At 42.3% G+C, this 24,311-nt stretch overlaps 1 protein-coding gene across 10 annotated transcripts in view; it reads left to right on the top strand.

Annotated features, from left to right (window-relative positions):
- The first annotated feature begins 5,992 nt into the window (after positions 1-5,992).
- The window catches only part of Ldb2 (LIM domain binding 2), a 324,996-nt gene continuing 306,677 nt past the window's right edge, over positions 5,993-24,311 (top strand). For 9 of the 10 annotated variants that reach the window (XM_032916619.1, XM_032916618.1, XM_032916620.1 and 6 more), the window contains exon 1: positions 5,999-6,344. In XM_032916619.1, the coding sequence (XP_032772510.1) occupies positions 6,213-6,344 (132 nt within the window). In that variant the 5' untranslated portion in view covers positions 5,999-6,212. Of the gene's footprint in view, positions 6,345-24,311 lie in introns of all 10 variants that reach the window. The other variant, XM_032916616.1, reaches the window with a different exon arrangement.

Raw genomic sequence — 24,311 nt, forward strand, 5'->3', positions numbered from 1 at the left:
AAGGTGGCTGGCCACATTGCCCCTGCATCCAGGAAGCAGAGACCGATGAAGGGCCTTTTCCCCTTCAATTCAGTCCAGGAATTCAGGGAATGGTACTTTCCAATTCAGGTCGGCCTTTCCCTTTCAGCTAACCTTTTGGGAGACACCCTCATAGACATATCCAGAAGTGTTTCCATAGTGACTGTAAATGCACGGAGCTATTAAGATTCATTACCACAGTGAAGGTTTTGGTGCATGTTGGGGATTCTATTGGTGGAGGAAATCAATATTCTACACCCCGTTTAGTTCTTTAGTCTTGTCTGAGTTTAATCTATCCTCCTTGTATCTATTAGTCAAGTTGCTTGAGTAAAAAAAAATGCATTGTCTTTCTGGGTTCTGATGGTTAATTTAATGGTCAGCTTGAGGAATTGCCTATATCAAGTTGGCCTATGGAATGTCTGGGGGAAGGATTGTTTTAACTGTCCTTATTGCTATGGGAATGCCCACTCTGAATGAGCAGCATCCTCTGGTAGCTGGAAGAAGGGAAGCTCCCCATTCCTGCATCATCTTGACCTTTACTCTTGCTGAAACATTCATCCTCTCCATTGTTGTTGCGTCTGATTCCTTTGCTGATAGAATCAATCAGCTTCTTTAGGCTTCCAGCACGGGCAGAAGACTTGCAATTCTTTAGCAATACTCTAGGCCTTTAGCTCCATATTGGGACTGCTGAGACATGCAGACTCACAGAATGCACCACTGCCAAGTTCTCCATCTGTTTGGTATGAGGCAGCCATTGTTGAACTACCTGTACCACACTGGAGAAGCTAATTCAACAAGCTTCCCTTTCACACTTACTAAGTTCTGTTAGAGAATATTGACAGACACGGGCTATTCAGCCTCTGAGTAACAATGCACAAATCTCTTTAAATGACTTGTATGGTACTCTACACTGGCTTCATCTCTTTTTAAAATAATAAATGTATTTCTTTTTGTAATTAACATTTTGCGGGTTTTATAGTTTTATACATGAGTACTTTATTTCCACATCTCCCCTCCGCTCCTCTACTTCCCTCTCTACTTCATGATCATTTAGAAATAGATACATTTTTTTTACTGTTTCCACCTCTTCCCAGGTCCTTGTCATATTTGATGCTTGATATGTTCATTCGCGTGACATCTTTTCGACTTGCTATGATATCCTCAATCTTTCTGCCTTATCCCTCTGAAAGATCCTCAAGGAGGATCACAAGTGGTATCTTCATTGTGAATCCTTCCTTGGTTTATGTAGTAGAATGGATTCCTGGACGTTCTCATTTGTAAATCTGAGGGTGCATATCATATGATGCCTTTGATGTTTTCTGTCCCATCTCTACAATCATCCATTAACCATCCCAGGCTATTGTCTGAACTCCATGTGGACAATCTACCTTCATTCTGACATCAGTTCATTCTTGTAGTCTCTTCTAATAAAATATTAATGACTACGATCGTACAGTGAATGTCTGCATGATCATGATCAACTTACAGTCATTCATTTTTGCCATCTTTATAAGAAAGACAGGATTGTTATTGGTACCCACTTTATAAACAAAAACACAGAAGCACAGAGAAATTAGGTTTCATGGCCGTATGACAGAATGTAGATGTCACGATTCAAGGCTGGATGGCGAAACTACAAAGTTTGTCCTTGAGAACTGTATTCCTGCCTACTTGTCCAATGTAAAGACCCCAGAGTTGAAGAATAATATCTCCATGATCCCCTGGTCTAGATGCTGGCTTCGTGTCTAGTCACTTGAAAGCAGAGATTATGTTTAGAAGTCTTTCCCTTTCAGAGTGTCACAGCTGTACCTTGCACTTACCAATTAGTCAACTGTGTGTTGAATGAAAGGCAGACTGCCTGAGTAAGGCATGGGCACTGGAGGAAGGATAGAGAGGGAGCCCAGAAGAGGGGTGAGGAAAGTAGTATTCTGAAGCAAATGGAACTGAGTGGAATAAACTGGCAAGGATGTCAATGAACAGAGGAAAGGGACCAGTCAAGGACAAAGATGGGTCCTTGAATGGTGAAGATTCCCAGGAAGTAGAAGGCCGGGAAGATCCAGCTGCCATGAAATCAGGGTGAGGCCAATGGCTACCAGAGATGCTGGTTTTCCAAGGGAAGATAAAGATGAGAACTAGGCTTGGTGAAACCTTCCCATTTGAAAGTGCAGGGGAGTATTTTAGTGGAAGGTGAAGTAAGCATTCTGTGCAGTAAACATACAGGCATTTGTTTTAACTTAGGTTCTGAGCTGAAACAGCATGGTGACTGCTTAGGGTACCTAGAGTGTCTGTGGGAGAATGCTTAGATGGTAGTCAATGTTCAAAATGCAAAGTAATATGTAAATAATCATGGCTCAGTTGTCCAGGGCCGTAGAATAATCAGCTGGCTTTCTACTTGCTCATGCTTTGATGGTATACCGACACCACCATATTGAATTTTCCTATTTGCATTAAAGGGCTGACGAACACTTGATTTTCTTTACTTGTGGGTCAAAAGGAGAAGACTGAAAGCTAATCTCTCTGGAGCAGCAGGGAAAGAAGGCAGGACAGAGGCAAGCAGAAAGCTGATATTGCAAAGTCAGCCATCAGCAGGGGCTGGAGACTGTTGACAATGAGGCTGGTGGGAATTGCTAGACCAGGCTTCAAGAGAATGTACAGGATGGAGAATAAAATGCAGTTCAAGAGCCTCCTTATCCCTCTCCGTCTTTCCCCATTTCAATAGTCCATACCCCTTAGGCACCTTCAATGGCCACTGGGTACACTCAGGATGAGAAAATGCTAAAGATCGGTCTGACAAAAGGTGTGTGAACCTTGTCTCTAATACTTCCTCACTGCATGTCCTTACAGAACTTTCTTAGTCTCCTGCAGCCTCAGTTTCTATATCTGGACTGTGGGGATAGTAATCAAATCAGTTCCCTAGATCTATTGTGAAAATAACAGACCACCCTCACATTCTGAGTTCAGTCTTCAGCACAGAATCTGTTTGTAGCAAGCCCTGACCAAAGGTAGCAAGTGTTACTTTCCATGTAGAAGTTCTCAAAGGAAAGAACATAGAAAGAGCACAGCTGACCCAAAGGGGGGATTATTCTTTTATCTCTCATTTTAACTTTTTCCGATCACAGCATGCACTGCAACTTGAAATGATGTTCCCAGTGTTGACCAGATCTTCTCTGAGGTGTCTTCCTTACAGTCGCTAAATAGGGTAGCCTTTCTGCTGCCACCTTTGACCTGCCTGTGCTCTATAGCCCCTAAGCTAAAAACAGGTACCCAATAACCATAACTTTGCTTGAGCTCATAGGTGTAAGGGGCCTTACAAGCTACACACTACCACTGTCCCCACAGCAGGGGCGATATCTGAGGGAGGTCCTGGAAATATCCCTAGTTACTATGGAAGTCAACTGAATAAATAGTGATGAATTAGAAAAGGTTATTCTCTGGGGCAGTGAGTTGTCTCCGAGGTAAAGGTACTGGCCTCAGAAACCTTGAGATATACTCGCTCTTTTGTTTCCTAGATTCCATGTAAATGTGGAAGGAGAGAATCAGATCCACAAAGTTGTCCTCTGACTTGCATACGGACCTCTTTCCAACATACAGTAATAGTAAATGCAATTTAAAAGGTTAATGCATAAGACTGAGTAGATGATGAATGGGTATTATAGGTAAAGAAGAGATAAAGCACAAATGTGTCGCACATGAAGGGAAGATTATTTCCTTGTGAAGGAAAGATAAAATGATTGCAGATAAATAAACGATGAATGAATGAATGAATGAGAAGCCCGGGTCTTCTTGCGATTCAAATACCCTTGTAGCATGAATGTAGAGAACTCAGACATTTTTCTACTCCTAAGGCTTTTTGCTAAAATCGAAAGCATAGAATATGGTGTTTCTGTTTTCTATGCTAACATTCTGATTGGAAAAAGGGTAATTGCAAGCAGCAAGATGACTGCGAGCAGAAGACCAGTCTCGAGCCTCCTGAAGACACAAAGATACAGGAGCAAGCCTTGGGAAAGTCACATGTGAAATTTTTAGGGACAAACAGCAAATATTTCTAGTGATAATTTGGAGGGCACTGCAAGGGCAACCCAGGGTAAAGCTTGTCTGAACCATAGCATAACTTTCCCTCTGTGGGGTTTGATCACTCCTGGGCTGCACACGGCTGCCTAGGAGCTCCTTTGACTGTAACGCTGACAGGAAGAGGTAAATGCAAACTTGGGCAGGCACCGAGCTCCAGAAATGTCTTTACTTGGGGAGTTCCTGCACAAGGAATTGTTGGCTTTTGCAATGGCCACCATACTGAAACATAAATCACGAGGAATTTGTTTGAAATCTCGTCTTTAGGAGGTTGTGTGTTTTGACAAACCTTGCAGCAAATTTGGCCCAGCTTTTGGATTTGTAATGAAACCTGAAACCCAGCATGCTGGCCTGCCTTGGGGTCTCCAGACACATGTTCTCAGCAGCCTAGCAGTAATAGCTCCCCTAATCCCATCCTGGCAAGTGACATGACTATGTTGGCCTGCACTGCTGCAAGTTTGGGGTAGACCCTGCAAATATTTCTTGCAGGTGAGACCCAAGACTGAACAAGACAGCAATTTGGGGACATTTTTACTCCAAGATGTAAACCACAGAATTAACAGCACCTATTCCTCTGTTGGCTAGTGACTCTAAAATACCCCAAGCCATATCTGGGGCAGAAAGTTAATTAATCTGCTTATTAAAAAGAAGAAATGTCTCATTTGCATGCATTTGCATCCAGGTCTTGCATTCATCTTGCTTTTCTGTGGTGCCTTCCCCCTTACCCCCTTAATGCAGCTGACTTAGCTAGGTGTGAGCTTCTGCTTTGGATTTTCTGGGGCTTGGCTTTGTTTAAGTATCTGGATAAGCACAGGGCCATGGCAATTGGTTCTTTTCTAGATTCCCTAATGCTTTGCAGCAATTCTCCCCTCCCATGGGCTATTTGGGGTTTCTTCTAGTTGCCATATACCACAATTAAGATTTATAGACTTGGCCACTCTTGGAAGGAAGCAAAGACCTTGCCCCATCAGAGTTGGGCATGTTACTTGGGGGACAATAAATTCAATTATCTGCAATTTCTTATTCAACTGAATTTTCCATAGTCATTTTTTGTGGGATGCTTTTTCCTTTGCTTTTCATATCTTACTGAGCAGTCTGCTTTTTTGGATTCTTTTCTTCTCTTAGAAATATCTCATAGAAATAAAAGCCCATTGCCTCTTGGATGGATTTTAGATGGCTCCTCATTCAGGTCCGGGGTGATACTGTTTTTACCTGAGACTGTGTAGGCAAGCTGAACGCAGGCCCCCTAAAACCATCTTCCAAAGGGCTTTAAGCCCTTTTGGGGAGGATAGGAAGGGGGCTGGGCATATAAGTAGTTTGGAAGGCAGGGGGAGGGGAATGCTAAGCCGCAGCTCAGCTCCCTATCCGAAGTGCGGCAGGTACAGCCAAAACTCTGTTGGGAGATGAGGGCCCAGAGGAATCTTCCCAGGAGTGAATCACCAACCCCAAGTCAGAGGGACCAGAGTGCCAGTGTTGTTGTGTTTGGGAGTCATCCCATTTCTGATACATTACAACAGTGTGGCTGTCAGGGGTGAGAGGCTCAGGCAGTGGGTGAACCCACCTCTATGCTAACAAGCTTAACAATCAGGCTTGCAAGGTCTTGGCTAGAGGGGGAAAAATTAAAACTCAGCCTTAGACCTCTTGTCAGACTATGAGGAGAATTATATTTTTGAACTAGTCTACAGTGCGGACAGGAAATGACCTCTTCACCAACTGCTTCTTTAAAAACAAGCAGTTGGAGCCTCTAGCTATCCAGCGCTCGCTCTCTCTCTCTCTCTCTCTCTCTCTCTCTCTCTCTCCTCTCTCTCTCTCTCTCTCCCCCTCCCCTTCTCCCCCTCCTTCCTTCCTCCCAACCTCCAACCTCCAACCTCCGCTCTCCCTCTCAGAGCTCCCTGCGCCCTCCCTCCCCTCCCTCCCCCTCTTCGTTCCCTCTCCTCTCTCGCTATAGAGGGCTCCCACAGCACTTCCCAGTCAGTGTGCTCAGCCTGCCTGCCTGCCTGCCTCTGTGTGTGTGTGTGTGAGCGTGTGTGCGTGCGTCTACTTTGTACTGTGAAGAACACAGCCCATGTGCTCTGCATGGACGTTCCTGATACTCTATTAAGCTTGATTTTCGACAAGCAGGCAAGATGTCCAGCACACCACATGACCCCTTCTATTCTTCTCCTTTCGGCCCATTTTATAGGAGACATACACCATACATGGTACAGCCAGAGTACCGAATCTATGAGATGAACAAGAGACTGCAGTCTCGTACAGAGGTAAGTTCTTCTCGTGCGTTTGTGGATTTTTTTTTTTTAAACTGTGATGGGCTTTTCCTGAGGTTCTTAGCTGAATTCTGTGGGAAGTGTCCCACCAGCTACTACCGCGTAGGTAGAAATGAGCACAGTAGGATGAGCCCACGAGTTTGAATGCTGGGTTTCCAGGGACAGTAACTCTTGGAGCTGGGGACAGTTTTCTGCCGGAATCTTAGAATCTGGAAATAGACAAGCCAGCACTTGGTTCACATGCAGAGTCTCTAGAAATGCAGGTTTCCCAGAACTCTGGTGCTTACAGGCTTAGAGATGGTCCTGTTTGTTGAGATATAAATTGCAAGAGATTTTGTGGGTGTCTGTGTCTGTGGTGTGAGTGTGTGTGTGTATGTGTGTAATATAATATATTCATATATTTCGCAAGTTCCTGAGAAAGTCTGGTTTGACGTGAACTTACTTTTTAAAAGTGACTAAAATTGAGGTAAAAGGGACATGAGAGGAGCCTTGTGTACTTTTCAGAACTCCCCGGAGGTGGGGTCGGGGAAGACACACGTTTGCCTGTTTCTGTGTTAAATTCAGAAACAGGTTGACTGAGGAGGTGGGGTTCTATGCCTTCTCGTTTCTCTGGTTGTGCCTCCCAAGGCTCTACCCTGGGACAGGAGGTAGCTCCCCATTGAAGCCAGCAACAGTTCAGCGCATTTGGGATCTCCAGAGAGAGGGAGACTGAGCCTCTCAGGCAGTGAGCCAGTCCCGGACTTCTTCAGAACTTTCCAAATGCAAAACTCCAGACTCCCCTTTCACAATTTAAATATTTAATTTTTCTCTGGGCTGGCTGAGTGGCAAAACGTACTGCTGCCCAGTGCTCATCTGCCTGTAAGTTGGGACTTGGTGTCGAAGTGTTTATTGTAGGTGTGTCAAAGTCTCTTGAAGAAACACAAATCTCTGGGAATTGAGTTTTCTCTGCATAGTACAAACACCCATAAGAGTCAAGCCTCAGAGGTGTTGGCAGAATAGCTTTGGTAGGTATTTAGATTGAAGATTGACTTTTAACTCTGAGAAAGGATTTGATTAAGTTTGCATGATAAAATAAAACACACTTGCCTTGAATCGTCTAAGGAGCCTTAGAGAATCCCTGATGTTTAATGTATTGAATAGGGCTAAAAAGATGATGTGACCTGCTTTCTGATTGGTTAACTGCTGGACAAGACCTTGTGGGTTTTGTTTGTTTGTTTCTGTTTTTTTTTTTTTTTTTTTTTTTTGTTGTTGTTTTAAAACCTGGCTGTCTTTATCGTCACTTTTTTTCTTTATATGTTAATGCACCATGAATGTTAAATATAATTGCTGGCACTTTGCCTCTTTCTAGAAGCCAGAAGCTCCTGTACAGTGTAAACCCTGTGTTTAGAGTGCTGAGTTCTTGGCAGTAAAGAGGATTGTGTGAGTGTGTGTATATATGTGTGTGTGCTTGTGTGTGTGCATGTGTCTGTGGTGTGTTGCTTTATATGTGTGTGATACAGCTTCTGTCTTCTATGAAAATCTTTGTAGCAGTGTGTTGGAATCTTCAGTCCCTGTCCCAGCTATCAGTGACAGAGCCTGCTTTCAAAATTGGGAGGATTGGGAATGTCTTACAGTTGAGGCACCCAGTAATAGTAATAAAGTGTTCAATTAAAAAAAGGGCAACTGTCACGGGGATTGATAAAAAGTTAAAAAATAAAAAAATAAATACAATTAAAAATCTCTTTGCTAAGTATTTCTAAATAATAATAATAATAGTAGTAATAGTAGTAGTAGTAATAATAGAAGCGGTCAGACCATAGGCTGCAATGGATTAATTCTTGAACATAGGATTGAAGGACAACCTGTGTCCTGCTTGCATGTTAGAAAGTTGTTGAGGTTTTGTGGTGGTGTCTTCCCATCCTCTGGCTAGTTGAAGCAGGATAGCTATTCTTGGGTTCTGGGTGTCTCTGAGCCTATCCACAACCCTGGGCAGCTAGCTTTGAGCTGGGAGACCTCCCATCCCTCCTGGTCCCCATACAAACCCTAAGATGGAATGGATTCTCCACTGTTTCGTGTTTGAGATGTTTGGAAAGTGACCCATTAGGAGTATGCTTTTCCAAAATGACACATTAATCTTCCTTGAGAGCTAAACCCAAGAACTTCCAACTTTTAGATTACAGACTGTGACTGCAAGAGATTGCTCTGGCTAGAGCTGAAGGACCAGGACAGGCGAGCTTGCTTTGAGAAATCTTTGAGTTTTTAACTGTCCTGACACCCAAGTACTGCGAGCTGTTTTTCAGTGTGTTCTGGACCAACCTTCACACTGTACCCTCTTATTAAGGCTTTTAAAAGTAATTATATACATAATTACATTGACACCTTTGTCTCAGCACAAGAAGTATATTTTCATAGCCTATGATAAAGGACAGTAATCATTAATTGCTTCTACTGTGTATATATATTCACATTAAATATTAAAATTTGATAATAATGTGTACTTAGAGGAAAAAATAACTTTGCATTAAAAAGTTACAGGTAGCATCACAGGTGGTTCCTTTTCTCTAAAACATATAATGCAGCCTGAGTAGAAATTGCTTACAGTCACCATATACTACTGCAAGATTGACCCATCTGTTCACACACAAAACTAAATAGATCACCTTTACTATTTAGCCAATGCCTACAATCATAAACATTCTCTCACACTCTGTCCTTTTCTTCTCACTCCTATGTGCACGATATATAGTTTATTATCTCCTGCTCCTCTCCCTCTCTTTATCTCTCTATCTCTCTCTCTCTCTCTCTCTCTCTCTCTCTCTCTCTCTCCTTCGTATTCTCTTTGGAACATGTACTCAGCTAAGAAGAAATTCAAACAAGTAATTCTAAAGGCCTCTCTCTTTAAAAAAAAAAAAACACAAAAAACCAAAAGGTAATAAATTAGCGCAGAGCCATGACATCACTCACTGCCCTTGTGGGATTGACCCCCAGGATATTCACCCATGGGCATTTCTTCCAATTAAATCAATGTGCTTCAAATACTGGGTTGTATTGGTTTAAGGACCACTGGGTTGTGAGTTAGTACTATTTCTAGCTTGATCCTGTCAGGAGTGAGTGTGAAGTCTGGATTTCCCCACCTGCAAATCACCTGCCATAACCCTTGAATTTGAAAACTCAGCATGGTTTGCCTTAATACGAGAAAGTATTAAGAAACAGAGTAAGGACTGCAGACATTATGCTTCATGGGTGGTATTTAGTTCAAACTTACAAATGGTAGTGAAAGAATCAGCTATTTCTGGAGAAAACTTCAAAACCTGGGTCCTGGCACAGCTGGCTCCGGGACAGCAAACCATTGGACTAAGTAGCTTTTCACTTAACGTTTTCTGAGTAGCAAACCTGGGCTTCCTGGAGATAAAGGAGGGTGGGGGGAGGCAGAGAGGGCCCCAGAACCTTGCCATTGAAATCCCAATGACAGCTCTGCTGTGAGGGGCCTGGTACCTCCCCCACCCCCAGGAGCTGAAGTTGCTTGTGGGACATCTGCCTCTGAAAACTCTCACCTCACATTGCCTGCATTTATTTTATTATCATGAGGCCATTTAGCTCTCTAATCTTTGTGGAAAAACAACAGTTTAAGAGCTCGTGACCTAACCTCTTTGGAAAGGAACATGAGCCCATTAAAAAGTTAAAAAAATATTCAAATCTATTTTAAATGCAGATGCATATTCTAGGAAGTAAAATCTCTTCCCAACATTAACACCTTAGTAGATTTGGGTAAATGTGTGAAGTCCCAGCCCCACCCCAACCCCCCACCCTACACCCACCAAGCTCTCACTTTAAAATAAACTTATGAGGAACTTTGAGATGTGCCACAGTCTTTCCTTGGTCAGTAGAGAAAATGTTACATTTTTCCATTTAGTATGCGACCATAAATTGACCCCCATGTCTTCCGAAATCCATTTATTTGAATGGTTACACTGCACATTTCTTTTGGGAGAAAACAGCTACACAGTTTAGCATGCAATTTAATTTAACATGGCACAAAGATTCCAATCAGATAGGACATAAAAATATCTTCTAAAGACTTGAGGATTTTTGTCTGAGGAAAGCTATAACAAAACAAAAACAGCTGTTAAAAACAAAACAAAACAAAACAAAACAAAACAACAACAAAAAACCTGAGGTCTACATTGTGAAAGAAAAATGTAGGTGTGCTCACTGCCCTGGTGAATATGAATTTGAGGGCAGAAATTGACTAATGCTGGATTATTGTAGAATTTAAGTCAGATCATCAGACTGACTTACACAATTCTTTGTTACTGTGGTTAAGTTCTCAGTGTCTTATTTCTTTAAAGCCAACGGCCAAGAATGCTTCCATTTCAAAGAAGATTGTGAACTCTATTTTCTTCTACATCGTCACTGCACTGATTTTAATAAAATTACATAAAACAGCAGTTACCTGCAGTGTCCTTACGTTTTTGAATTTTTCTTCTTTTATCAACATTATACACCCTATTGTGAATGAGAAAACTGTGACTACTATAGAAAGCAGTTCACAGGAGGGTTTTAGACTAATTATAGGGTTTACTTTTATACCATTTAATAGGAAGGCTTCGAAATGTTTGAAGACCTTAAAATTCATATTGACTGTTTTTTCACCCTTCCTCAGCTTAATTCTAAACCACCCTAGGGATGGGCGAGAGGGGGCGTGTGTGCTTTGCCCTCATTTATTTTCGCTCCATTTGTATATACTCAGTCCCCGGGTCCCAGCTTGTAGCATCATGGTACCGGCTCAGTACCGGTGATGGTTCCCACGGAACACAGACCCAAGGAGGTTAGTTACTTTGGATAGGTAGAAAAGAAGGAAACTTTTCTAATACTTAGGTGATCTCTCCCCCTAGGAATTCAGAAGGAAAACTTGCCAGTCCCCTGAGCTACAGTATAGGAAAGACTTTTCAATGTTCAGTAAAAATAAGAGGGCGGGCCCGTGGCTTTCTGAAGGGGGTTGGGGAAGCGTGGGGGAGGGGCAGGTATTAGCAAGACCAGCTATTTTGAAAATGTTAAATGAAACCAACAGTGAAGCTTTTTAAAATAGGAACTTCCAAACTCCCTTGTTTTTCAAGCCGCCTTCATGGCTTCAGAAAACAGACTACAGGGCTTGCTAACACAGTTCCCTTCTCCTAAGGTTCCCCCACCCCACCCCACTTTCTTACTATGGGAACTGTTTTTAATTAAAAATTGCTGCAAACGAACCATTTGTATGGAAGCCGAGAGGAAGAAAAAGAAGAAGAAGAAAAACATCTTTCAACTCCCATTCAACACAGATTCTTATCAGGTGAAACCCACACACATTTATGAAGGAGGATTTAAACATGATGCAGAGTTTTGAGCATTTACTGTTTTGTTTGTGTTTCAGAAAGAAATTAATTTAAGTTGTGCCACGAGTCTCCTCTTATTGCAACCATCCCCATTAATTTTTTTTCCACAAGGAGAGCAGGGCACCCCTTTTGGGGGAATAAACAAACAAAGCATAAAGCAAACAGCTATAAGCATCCCCTTTGTAAGTGGCTAAGGACTGTGTTCACAGACTTTTAAATGTAGATTGAGCTGGTAGGCTTCAAAATAAGAAGTGATCAAAGTGCTATCTTTTCAAAGTATCAAAATGCACAGTGTTTAGGAAATGTTTCCATGCTGTCCAAACTACTATGTCCCCCTGCTATAGTGTGGCTATGACACAGTTTTGTTTTGTTTGTTTGTTTTCCATTTATTTGAGCCTAGAGTTATTTTTCTTTTAATGTAAATCCTAGTGGCATCCATCAGAACATAGGCAAGTCTTTTGTTTTTTTAAAGATTTATTTATTATATATAAGTACACTGTAGCTGTCTTCAGACACACCAGAAGAAGGCATCAGATCTCATTATGTGAGCCACCATGTGGTTGCTGGGATTTGAACTCAGGACCTCTGGAAGAGCAGTCAGTGCTCTTAACCGCTGAGCCATCTCTCCAGCCCTAGGCAAGTCTTAATACTCAGTTATTCCTTCAAGAATTCCCATGCTTCAGGCAGTGAAGATACCAGGCTCTGCCAACAGAGAGGACTGAGACCTTTTCTGTCCTTTAGAAGCTCGCGATTGGGCGATGGAAGGAGGCTTAGAGACATACCATCATGGTGGGACACCATGGTGGACTTGTGGGGCTGTTTTGTGGGTATCTTCTGCCTAGGGAAGGCCATGCCAAGAGGCAGCTGGAATGGTTGTTACTCTCATTTGTGTGGGGTGTTTACACTGTTGACGATAGTCCTTAGTGGGCTCATGCTACCCGCTGTATTTCTACTGAGAGGTAAACTGGGAAAGAGAGATGTTTAGGTCATTTGTCTTAGGTGATCCTTGTTACTGACACGCAGCCTCAGAGTTCTTTCCTTTCTGGTGTAGCACGTCTAGAACTAGGATGTATCAGCAGAAGTCTTGTTTCACCTATACAAACATTTTTATTGTTGTTTTCTCCCAAGGGAGCTTAGGGAATAGCTCCCAGGAATGCTACACATGACTGCTCTGAATTGGTGTAGAGCTGGCTTACTCTGTGTTTGTTTGTTTGTTTCTCTGTCTTGGTTTTTGAGACAGATTTTCTCCGTGTAGGCTTAGCTGTCCTGGAATTCACTTCATACAGTAGGCTGATCTTGAACTTATAGAAATTCTCCTGTCTCTGCCTCCCCTCCCAAATGCTGCAATTAAACACGATAGTCACCATGGGCAGGCAGAACAAGATTCTAAGAAATCCTCTGAAAGACCAAGATGGAGAATAATACATCTGGGTTATTGGGAAAGACCCCGAATCATGTGCCCTATAGAAAAATACTTGATGAATTCATTTTACCAGAGGGTCTCTGAAACTGTAGACTCTTATGCATGGCCACCTGGTAGTTTTATTTAAATACATATTCATAGTTTACTTAACATATATCTACTTTTCTCTCCAGTACTTAACTGTTAATGCTGATGTTTGGATTGTCTTTTTTTGTTTGTTCATTTGGTTTTAGGGAACGATGTCCTAAAGTGTAGCTCTGGGTAGCCTGATACTCATTACACCGCCCAGCCTGGTCTGACATTAAACTTGGATCAGTTTTCCTGCTTCAGCTTCCTCAGTGCTGGGATTATAGGCGTGACCCACCAGGCCTGACTCTGGGTTAATTGAAACAGTAGCAGAATGAGTAAAGACAGGATTGCAACTTTGACAGTTTCTCTGTTGGCAAGAGGAGCCAATATAAGTATTAGGAGATTAAATTGGAATTCAAATTTGGATGGCATAGGCTTCCTTTGCAGATAATTAATTCGGAACAGGAGAGGACTAGGAGGGGACAGGATTCCATGTGTGCGTTTCTCCTTTTCCCACTCCATCCATTCCCAAACTACAGCGAGTGTGTCTACTGCTAATTTCTGTAGTTCTTTGTGGGAGAAGCAGTTTCTTTCCCAAGTTTGCAGTCCACTCTGGCTACCTTTGAGGCCAGTGTCTTTAGAGTAGACCTCTGCCTCTGACTAGAGATAAGACAATCTCCTTTGATGCTCTGCTCTGCCTGGTATGCATGCCTACTGCTTTTCCCTGAAGAGATAGGGGAGAGAGGACAAAACTGCTTAAGTCTCCAAGGGGAACATCCAGGAATCTTGAGGGGCTGGACTTTCTAGCTTCTCACATGCATGCCTACAGGTAAAGCCCTGTTCAGGCTGCCCACACCCTGTGGGGATCTGCAGCTGCAGTCTGCATTAAGATCAGCTGGACCACATTTTATCAGTGTCCTTTGCAGTTTTAGCCTTCCGATTAGAAAGAGAAAGCATGGAATTAGAAAGTAGGTAGAGCCTTCTGAAGAGGGTCCTTCCTTGTCCTGGTGATGTTATGGTACCCATCTTTTCTGGAGTGGGGTGGCCTGTGATTTCTGCTCCCACTCCACGTCACAATCGCTTCTCCATAGAAAGCCCAGGTGATATTTTTGGTCACCTTCCTTCCCTTCCCCTGGGAAAGCCTTCTAAGAGCCTACTCTGGCTTTAAGGCCAATCTAGCCATTCCCTTCCTTGCCCAGAGGGGTCTGTTAATTTGCCCAGTTGCTCGGTGTCTGGCCTCTGTTGAGGACTAGGCCAACACTCTTCTATAGAATAACTCATATCACTAATAACACACATTATTTGGATTAGAATTTGCCCATGTACTGGCCTTCTTTACAAAGGATCAATTTCATATCATCCCCCACCCACACACACACACACAGACACACACACGAAAGACCACGGTCTCAGCGAAGATCTCACGATCTTCTCCCCTTCTCAGAGAGAAGTTCCTTAATTTCCATTCTGGTCTCCTTTCTGTCACGTGCCCTCTTCATTGGCTTCTTAGGAATCTTTGTAAACTGATTTTTGCTGCTGCTGATTTTGCTACTGGCTCCTTCTGCTCCTCTTCATCTTCTTCAACGCATTCATAGTTTTACTAATTCTTTGGGAATTTCATACAGTGCATCTTGACTATAGTCAACTGCTGCCCCTACTCCTTCATCCCTTCCAGACTTCTAGTCCCACACTTAAAAACAAAACAAAACAAAACCCCAAACCCCAAACATCAAGTCTGTGCTGACTTTAGACTCCTAGATATCAGGTTATCCAATAGACTGCTCCACTTACTGGGTAGGCTGGCTTCCTCCTTTTCTCCTTCAGTTTTCTCTTGTTCTGTAGAGAATAAGAAGCCCTAAAGAGGGCAGGGACATAGTTGTCCTGTTTTTCATGTTATCCATCCCACAGCAGGTGGATGGCATGTTGGGCAAGAAAATTAAATTGTTTTGCTGGTGTTTAGGGTGACTTGGCATTTGCCCATAATTTTACAGTGTAATTGCCTGCAGTTCTGGTTGGAGCCAATCAGCCTGAGAGACATTGCCACCTGTAGAACATGGTGCTCTGAGAAAAGAGATCCATCTCTGAGAGCCCGATGGGAGTCTGTGTGAATCTTCTGACTTCTGATTAAAACTCTTGTTAGTGATCCTAGAGGTATTGTTTGGTTTGTCCAGAGTTTTTGCCCAGTCTACCTTTCTCTCTTCTTCCCCTCTCTCCTCTCGTTCATTCCCTCTTCCCCTCTCCTCTTGTCTCCTTCTCCCTTTCTTTCCGTCTCCCTCTCCTTCTCTCTCTAGATCTACCCAAGACTCATAGAGATTGCATTTCCTAGATCATCTTTGCATTTGTAAAACTTTCTTCCAGGGCCACCAACGAACTTATCTGAAGTGATTTGCACCACAGAAAAATATGGATAATTATATTATGGTACAGAGGTCTGTAATAACAATGTATTTGCTAACTATATGGTGAGTGTTTAGGAAGCCCACTTATCCCAATCAGATTGGTGTTTAGCGTTTGTGTATGTGTGCAACTTCGGGTAAGGACAGTACAAATATAATAATAATAATATAACAACAACAACAATATTGCCACCAGGCCCTTTCCCATTTCTTGGAAAAGAGAATCAACATAAATATTGCTTACAATGAGAGCGATTTAGGTCTTGTGTCTATCTCCTACTTGCTGTGAAATTGTGGGGAAGTTCCATAACTTTTCTGAACCTTGATTTCTTAGACTGACTTTTTATTGCTGTGAACAGCAGATACTTGTACTATGCCTGGCATGGGAAAGGTGCCAAGTAGAACTATGGTGGTTGCAGGATGCACTTGTTCTCTAATCTTTCAGTTAAGTGCTGTGAGCAGTACAAAACTCCAGCTTGGTATCCTCACCCAACTTTATGAACAGAACTTACTGTGACATTTCCCTGCTGTGTGCTTTTGGTGCCCCCCATGTTTGTGATTTTTCTCTTGGGACTCTTCCCTGCTGCATAGTAGTGATGACACACTAATTGTACACTATTGTGTGGAAGAATGATGGCTTTGTGAGGTGCCCGTATCTCCCCCAAATCCAGATCATTATTATCCCTTAAAATACCCAGGACTCAGTATTGAATGTTGACCAATATATGAGGTCATATGCACTCCATCTGCTTGGGAAAATACTGTGGTATTTTTCACTGTATCTAAGAAGTCAGTGGAGACAACTGACCATTGTAAGGATCCCCTTTATCACTGCCTATGTGGAGCTGTCTAAGCAGCACTCCAAAAGAGGGCTGGGGAGCACAGCTCTGAGGGCCTTGACTGACCATTTATTCTGAGAAGGAATACCTATTAACATGCAACCTGTGACAGTTACTCCAAAGGAGCTGGGTCAGCACCAGAAAGCCAGAAGTACCCTCTATGTGGCTAGATGGAAAAATAGCCTTTTCACCAAAACATTAGGGTACTTTATGGTTTAGTCCTTCACACAGTCAAGGCTCACACTGTGATCAGGGAAGCACCAAGCTGTTCTATTCAGTCTCTTTGGACAGAGGCATCAGGTTCATTGTACACAGGACACATGTCCTTGCTTTCATTTATGTTGCAACATTATGCTGACCTTCCCCCAAAATTTCACAGTGGATGCCCCTCAACTTATAGTGAATTCTACATAGCATATCTATCTATTGATGCTATATGACATATGTCTTTCAATACTTCATCCACTTGTGATGTTTTTAGTGACTTATTTTTATTTTATGTATATTGTTGTTCTGTCTGTTTGCATGTGTATGTGAGCGTGTGAGAGTGTCAGATCAGCTAGAACTGGAGTTATAGACAGTTCTGAGCTGCCATGTGGCTGCTGGGAAATGAACCTGAGTCTTTTGGAAGAACAGCCATTGATCTTAACCACTGAACTATCTCTCCAGCCCTCTTACTTGTGATTTTTATTAAGAATTCTGTTAATAGACAACTATTATCAACCTCTTTGTAGATTTATATTGCATAGTTAGAATATATCAAGTTATATATTCCCTCTCTCTCTCTCTCTCCCCCCCCTTTCCTATAGAGCTTGTTAAATTTTGCTTCCCAATGTAGGTCACTTCTTAGGACTCATGAGAATTGTATCGCGATACTAAAAAATTGTATAGCAAAGCAAAAGCTAAACCAATAAACCAGGCAGACCATTTGGCAGCACACACACACGCGCGCGCGCACACACACACACACACACACACACACACACACACACACACACACAATAGCATCCATTCTATGCCTTATAGCCTTATCCATGATTAATCTGCAATTGGCTGAAATTTCTAACTTAGAACTGGAATTAAGCAATCGTGCTCATTACCTGCTTGTCAAGGCTCGGATTCGGCAATGTCTGTTGCTTTCAAGTTAGTGAATCCCCGGCTTTCTGATCTGGAATAGGTGTTGTCTACCCCAAGTCATGATTCTGAAGCAGTCCAGATCCAGGTAGGGCTGCCCCTGACTACAGCAAGGTCAACTCAGAAGTCATATCTGGTTTTGCAAGATTTACTCCTAGAATCTAGAACTGGTCTGTATTGAGCCTCTTGCCAGCTCCCCGTGTGTCCTGGGATCTCAAAAAATCCTGTATACTCCAAGCTTCTTTTCTCTCTTTTTGTTTTTGAAACACATGAAATGTAGTTTTGCTCTGGAAGATAAAGCTATTGATGCTAAGAAATGCAGAAATAAGTCATATGTTTTAATCTGAGATCATTTTCTCTGCCAATTTATTTTAAAAGTCATTTCTTATGTCTTAAAATATGTCCTTTTAAAACTTAAAGGCACCCATACATTGTTAATGTAAAGAATTTGTAAAATGCAAGTATGATAAGATGGCAAATAAATATCCTCTTTAATTTTGCCATGCAAATATTGCTGTTAACAGTTTGGTTTCAGATTTAAAGCTTCCATTCATATTTGTATACATTCTGGAAATTCTACTTTCCTGGGGACACATTTTAACATTCTTTTCTATTTAACTTTGTATTATATTTTTTATTGACTTGTGTGTACATACAGATGCATTTGTACCACATGCCTATGAAGGTGAGAGGACAACTGGAAGCAGCTGGCTTCCAGCACTCAGGTGTGGGCCCATGGGATGGAATCAGGTGGTTCCCATTTGCTAGGAAACGTCTTTACCCGCTGAGCCATTTCATAGGCCATGAGCATCTTTTTAAATTCAGCTCTTTTAAGTAAAATAATGAACATTTTATCATGTCCTTAAAACTGCTTAAGATGTAATTTTAGTTGTCTGAATTATTCAGGCTTCTGTTTAGTCTGTTTTTGAAAACACAGGCACACACACACACACACACACACACACACACACACACACACAATTTGTTTCCTTTTACTGTAGTTTGTATTCACTTCCATATTCATAGCGATCAGCCTTCTCCCCCAGCAACATGGAGGAATGCAAGTGTAAAGGAATTAGTTGAATATGTGATTTCCAGTACCATTTAATGCTAGTCAGGAACCCTGAACCAAGGGGTTTTGTCTTTTTTGAGACACTGACTTCCTCCTCCCCATTTGAGGACAGATGCTCTTTTCCCCCTAAATTTCATTCTTTTGTATTATTTCTAAGTGAAGAAGCAGACAGCCCATACAAAGGTCCATAAATCAAAAGACTTTTGCACTATTCATTGGGAAAGAGGGAGCTGAAATTAATGTTAAGAATCCTGTTGTTCTAGAACTAGTTAGTCTGGGTATAGTGGGTTAATTTATGATTCTGTTTGAAGGACATCTTTTTCATTCAAGGAGAAAGGGTTGCCTCCAAATTGGGCTATGTCACAAGGTATATGGAGTGCTATCTTCCTGTTCTCTCAGGATTGAAAGGATTTTGGGGTCAGATACTAGCTTATTCATGTCCCTGCTTGTCCCCACAACAATTGATATCCAATGCTAACCCTTTTTAAAAGGCACATTTCCCAGAGCCTACCACTCTGTAATTAGTTTCTGAGTTATCACTGTCTTTAAGTGGGCACTACACACTCTACAAAGCAGGCTCACGTTCTGTGTATCAATAACAAGGAAATGGCCAGTTGTGTCACACCTACCCTGGCATTTGCATTAAGCACTTAACTTGTTGAAACCATGCAAATGTATTTCTTTGTTTAGTGGTTAAGCAGTCTTAGGTGAGTCAGTGCACCCTCTGTGTCTTGATTGTCCTCATGGAGAATAGGTAGGAATGACAGAATTATACCTCTAGGTTATGAAGACTGTCAGAGGTAAGTTTTACCAAGTATTTAGCACAACTCTTGTATCATAACATTAACTCCAGTTACTACTATCACTGTGCTTTTCAGTTTGATATATGTATGGTCCATCTTCTGTGCATGCTGTTCCTGGTCCAGGGATGGAGAAGACAGGTTTCCTGTCTAATAGGAACTTAGTGAGGAGACAGTAGCTATTTATTAAGAAGGAAGTTCTCAAAGGATGGATGGGAATCTGCCAGTTCAGCAAGAATGTTTAAAATGGTGGTTTAGGTAGAAGAAACAGTGAATGCAAAGAAATTGAGCTTTCAAAGGTGATGTTATGTTTGAAGAGTGGGGCTTTATGCATAGTTAGGGTTTAGGGTGTAGATGAGTACGTGTGTGTGTGTGTGTGTGTGTGTGTGTGTGTGTGTGTGTGTGTGTGTAGGATGAGGTTGTTGAAAGAGGTAAGAAATGAATTTGGATAGAAACTGAATAACAGAGTGCGGATGAGTTTGGCACGCCCATCCAGGGCTGGTACTGCTGTATTTTACTGCTCTTTATGCTGTAGAGATGATAAAATGGTCTTCAGAAGGGTAAGCACAATGATTGCCCTTCGCTGTGCCTTGGTTTGCCCTTCTGTGAACCCCTCCGTAGGGTTGTTTTAGGATCTTTCAGGAGAATGGTCCTTTTGGTTCTTCAGCCAAATCCTGGCGTGTTATAGGAATTCAGTCAGCACTGGCTTCTACTGTCCAACAAAGGGAATAAATGAAGGTGTGTGGGCTCAGAGAGAAACAATTTGCTCTATCCTCTCTCAAAGTAACTGTAGAAAAAGGACTGCTGGCTGCCTCATTTCTTCAGAGGAAGGATTTGGTAGATGGAGAGATGCACAAAAGAAAAATTATACATACTTGCTGGCTGGCTGTGCTATTTTTAGACTTGTGTATCTGAGGCAAAGGATAAATTTTCCTGTTTTTTTTAAGATGTAAAATTACTGTTAGCCAAGGTTATATAATTTGCCCAGTGGTGCTCTGTCTTTGTATACCACGGAGGTCCTCACTGCGGGGCAGGGAACCTCCAGCCGCTATTTGGGAGAATGGGTCTTGGTTCTCCAGCTTGGCATCTTCTCCCTCTCAGTAGAACTGGGGACTTTAGGGAGAAATCAGCAGGGCTTGGTACGGTTTCTGGGGATTCTTCCTCAGCTGGCACTCAGAGTGACCCAAGGATACTGTAGTGACAGGACACTGTCAAGGGAGAGAGAAATGTAGCAAGCTGAGCCCTGCCACAATCAGGGAATGACCTCAAATGTCTGAGACTCTGTTTCTAGGTTGGTTAAATATAAAACCCAATGAGTTCTCATGAGAAGAACATTCCTAGCGCTGAATGGACCAATGTAGACAGATGACCAGGCTCAGATCTAGGTGCTATCTACTCCCCTCCCTACAAGACCTTCCTTGTAAACTGCCCACTTGCAGTCTTTGGTTCGCTTGTCAAAGGTCTGTCTGGAATCTTTCTCATCTTTTCCTCTGTTTCTTAAGCTAAGCTAGTGGCCTTGGAGAGGCCTTTCCCTTTCCTGTGCCTGTTTCCTCCTCTGCTCTCCTTGGATTAGACCTGAGAGAAACTCAAGGCCCTCTCTTCTGCCCTATGCTGGTACTGAGATGGACTGTTGGTTTCTGTTTTAAATCTGCTACTTTAAGGATGACATCAAAGTCCACAGGGAACTTCTGAGTTCCTGAGGAGCCTCCTCTGCCTGCTTTTCTCCCACCTTCTTGAGTGAGAGAATCTTGCTGAGACAGGGTATGTAGAGGCTCGCATTTCTGCTAAACACTGGCTGGTGCCATGCACCATGCACCATGCACCATGCACCATGCACCATGCACCATGCATTAGAACCTGCACCTAGCGGAAGTCCCAGAGATTTGTTTTTCCCTGTCATCAGGAAAGCGGTGCAAATGCATGGTGCTCCACAACTACAGAGTTCAGATTTTCCAGAGAGGTTAAAATTCTCCTGAACCAGGACTAGGAAATAAGCTTAAGTAGTGTTAGTTTATTCTGCAAAGACTGTTAATGCCTGTTGGCTAAGTGCATTAAACTGCTTTGAAATGATCTCTTGTGCGGACTGTTTTAGACACTGCTTGCTGGGAGGGTGATTTAAACCTATTTTTCCTGGACTCAAAACTTTGCATTTATCTGTTGAAAAAAATACTGCATTTGAAACAAATAAACATGAAAATATAGTTTATTATATTTCCAGGCGTTTGTCTGGAAGAAAAAAATATGTCAAGGCATTTATAGTTAGGAACTGAAATCTCAGCCTTAATTCACTCCATTGTATTTATCAGGGGCTCAAACCTATATAATATTACCCACTCTCTAGAGACTGCCTTGAAGGGATACCAGATACTTTGGGTATAATGAGAGGATGGGGGCGGGGGGGGGGGGAGAATGGTTGGGGAATGGTTTCCCAATTCTACATTTCCTGTTTTTTTTTTCTTCTTTTTTTATGGAGGCAGGAGAAAGGCAGAGAAGAAAGGACTCTGTTAGTCTTATTATGGCTTTGGTTTTAAAACCATTTAAGAAGTAGCATTCACAGTGGCACCCTGCCGTGTCTGGGATTGAACTACACTGGCGTCTTCATTCATCAGTAGCTGCTGTGTTTTCTTTATTATGTGCTCAAGGATGAAGGACCAGAGGGAAGACCTGTCCTTAGGATGTTCTCAGCCTAGCAGGAAGGCAACCAGCTAGACATTTAGCTATGGTAGGGGCCACAGAGGAGATGGGCATGAGGGGTTTGCTGAGAGCAGCAGGAATAAGCTTCCAGAAGGATTGGAATACTCAAAACTACACTCATCTCGGATTCTTTGTCATGACAGGAATTGTGGTCTGAGTCTGTATATGTTTGATTTGGGGCACCATTTCCTTGCTGATGGTGCTGGGTATCTGAAGATATTAAGAGGAGGGGAGCTCCCTAATCAGCTACAAAAGGAGACACAGGCAGGAAGCAGCAATGCCTTGATCATGGTTATAACCAGATTCTTTTACCCATTGGAATTTGAGCCTGAAGTGAGAGAGAGGGGGGAAAGGGGCTCTTCCTCTAAACCCATTTGAAAGCTAAGATGTCTCAAAATTAATCCCTTTTATTTTCCTGGCCATGAGAAATTGTCTGTGAACAGGTAGAAAATTTAATCCTTAACAAGGCGTTGACCATAGCCCATAGCAATTTTGTGACACTTCAAGTTATTACATAGTGAATTTAAAAAAAAAAATCCAAATCCTCCTCTCACCTGTGGTGTATGGCCAAATGATACTAAGAGAACTCCGGGAAAAAGCAGGTTGTCCAAAGCTGTGAATGACTCTATAAAGCTAAGGCCAGGGATTAGCTGAGGAAACTACAGGAACAATTTTTTTTTTAATTCTTGGGTTGGTTTGTTTGTTTGTTTATTAACAAGACAGGGTTTCTTTGTATAGCCCTGACTGTCCTGGAACTCACTCTGTAGACCAGCCTGACCTTGAACTCAGAGATCCACCTGCCTCTGTCTCCCAAGTGCTGTGATTAAGGGCATGAGCCACCATTACCACTCAGCTGAATTACATACTGGGTGTGTGCCCAGGTGCTGTTGCATCGCTGATTCCATTGAACCATATGCTTCTGTTGATCCCTACCTCTCAGACTATAAAATCAAGACTGAAAGTGACTATGCCATATTCCCAGGGTTTCAGAATTAGCAAGAACTGCTCCATGGCTTGATCCAGACTGCCCAAGTCCAGAGAAGAACTTTATGGCTCAACTACGAAACCTTCTAGACAGTGCTGCCTTTATTGATGAAGGAATTGGGGCCTGAAGAGATCTCCTGTTTCTCAGGGGCCGCCACCTCCACCAGGAGCCCAAGTATAAATTATGAGAGCCATACCCATGTATTTCTTGAGCTCAAGGAGCATACCTGTGTCATTAACACAGAATCCATGGTTAGAGAAAAAAAAGAAGAAACAAAACAAAACAAGCAAACACAAAACAAAACAACAAACACTTAACATTGGTGGAATAAGATAGGAAGACATTTTCTCAGTTTCACCACCATCTGCTCATGTGAGCAGCGGGTGCCTGTGATTTCCAGCTCCAGGCAGTCTTTGGTGTAATGGTGTGCACTCCACCTACTTCCTAGGATCAGCTTGAAATGGCCATAACAACATGCCGGAAAGCTCACCAACTCTTAAACCCCTGGATCCTCTGCTGAACTACATGCTGTGATGTTACCCATCCTCTTGCAGATCCTTGTTCCTACTTAGCTTTGACTAGATGCCACCTTCATCACTTCCAATTTGTTCAACATCCTTTCTTGTTTAAAGATAATATGTTTATTCTCTTTGCCATTTTTCTGTCTCATTATTTCTCCCGAGTCATTAGTGGTCCCATTCTCCAGTGCCTCTTGTTGTTGAAAAGCTCTCACGATTCTCTCAAGCCCATTGCCACTTCGTTGTCCCGTCTTGCTTTTCTGTAGAAGTCTTAAGTGTGGCGTTAGAGTTTTCTTTTATCCACTATTCTCATCTTCAGATATAATAGTAGACACTTTACTGTTCCGAGATTACTGAGCACAGTGGAGGAACTCAACCAATGTTGCAAAAATCTTTCCCTCTTATTGGATGCATAGACTCTTATGCCATCCCTTAGAATGTTTTTATGCATGTTTTCTTTCTATAACCTGTTTGCATGTATATGGTTATATGAATCTGGGATTCCTCAAAAAGGCTTACAAAACCATTGATTTCTTTCTGGATCTATGATGTTGACATGCCCTTTTTATCTTTGCTTGTCAGTTCAGGAAGCTCGTAATGACGTAGTTACTCTCAATAAGTTGATGGATAAAGGCCAACAAGATGACACAGCAGTCAAATACACTTGTCACTAAACCTGG

The sequence above is a fragment of the Rattus rattus genome, chromosome 11 (genome assembly GCF_011064425.1).
Source record: "Rattus rattus isolate New Zealand chromosome 11, Rrattus_CSIRO_v1, whole genome shotgun sequence".
Lineage (NCBI taxonomy): Eukaryota > Metazoa > Chordata > Mammalia > Rodentia > Muridae > Rattus > Rattus rattus.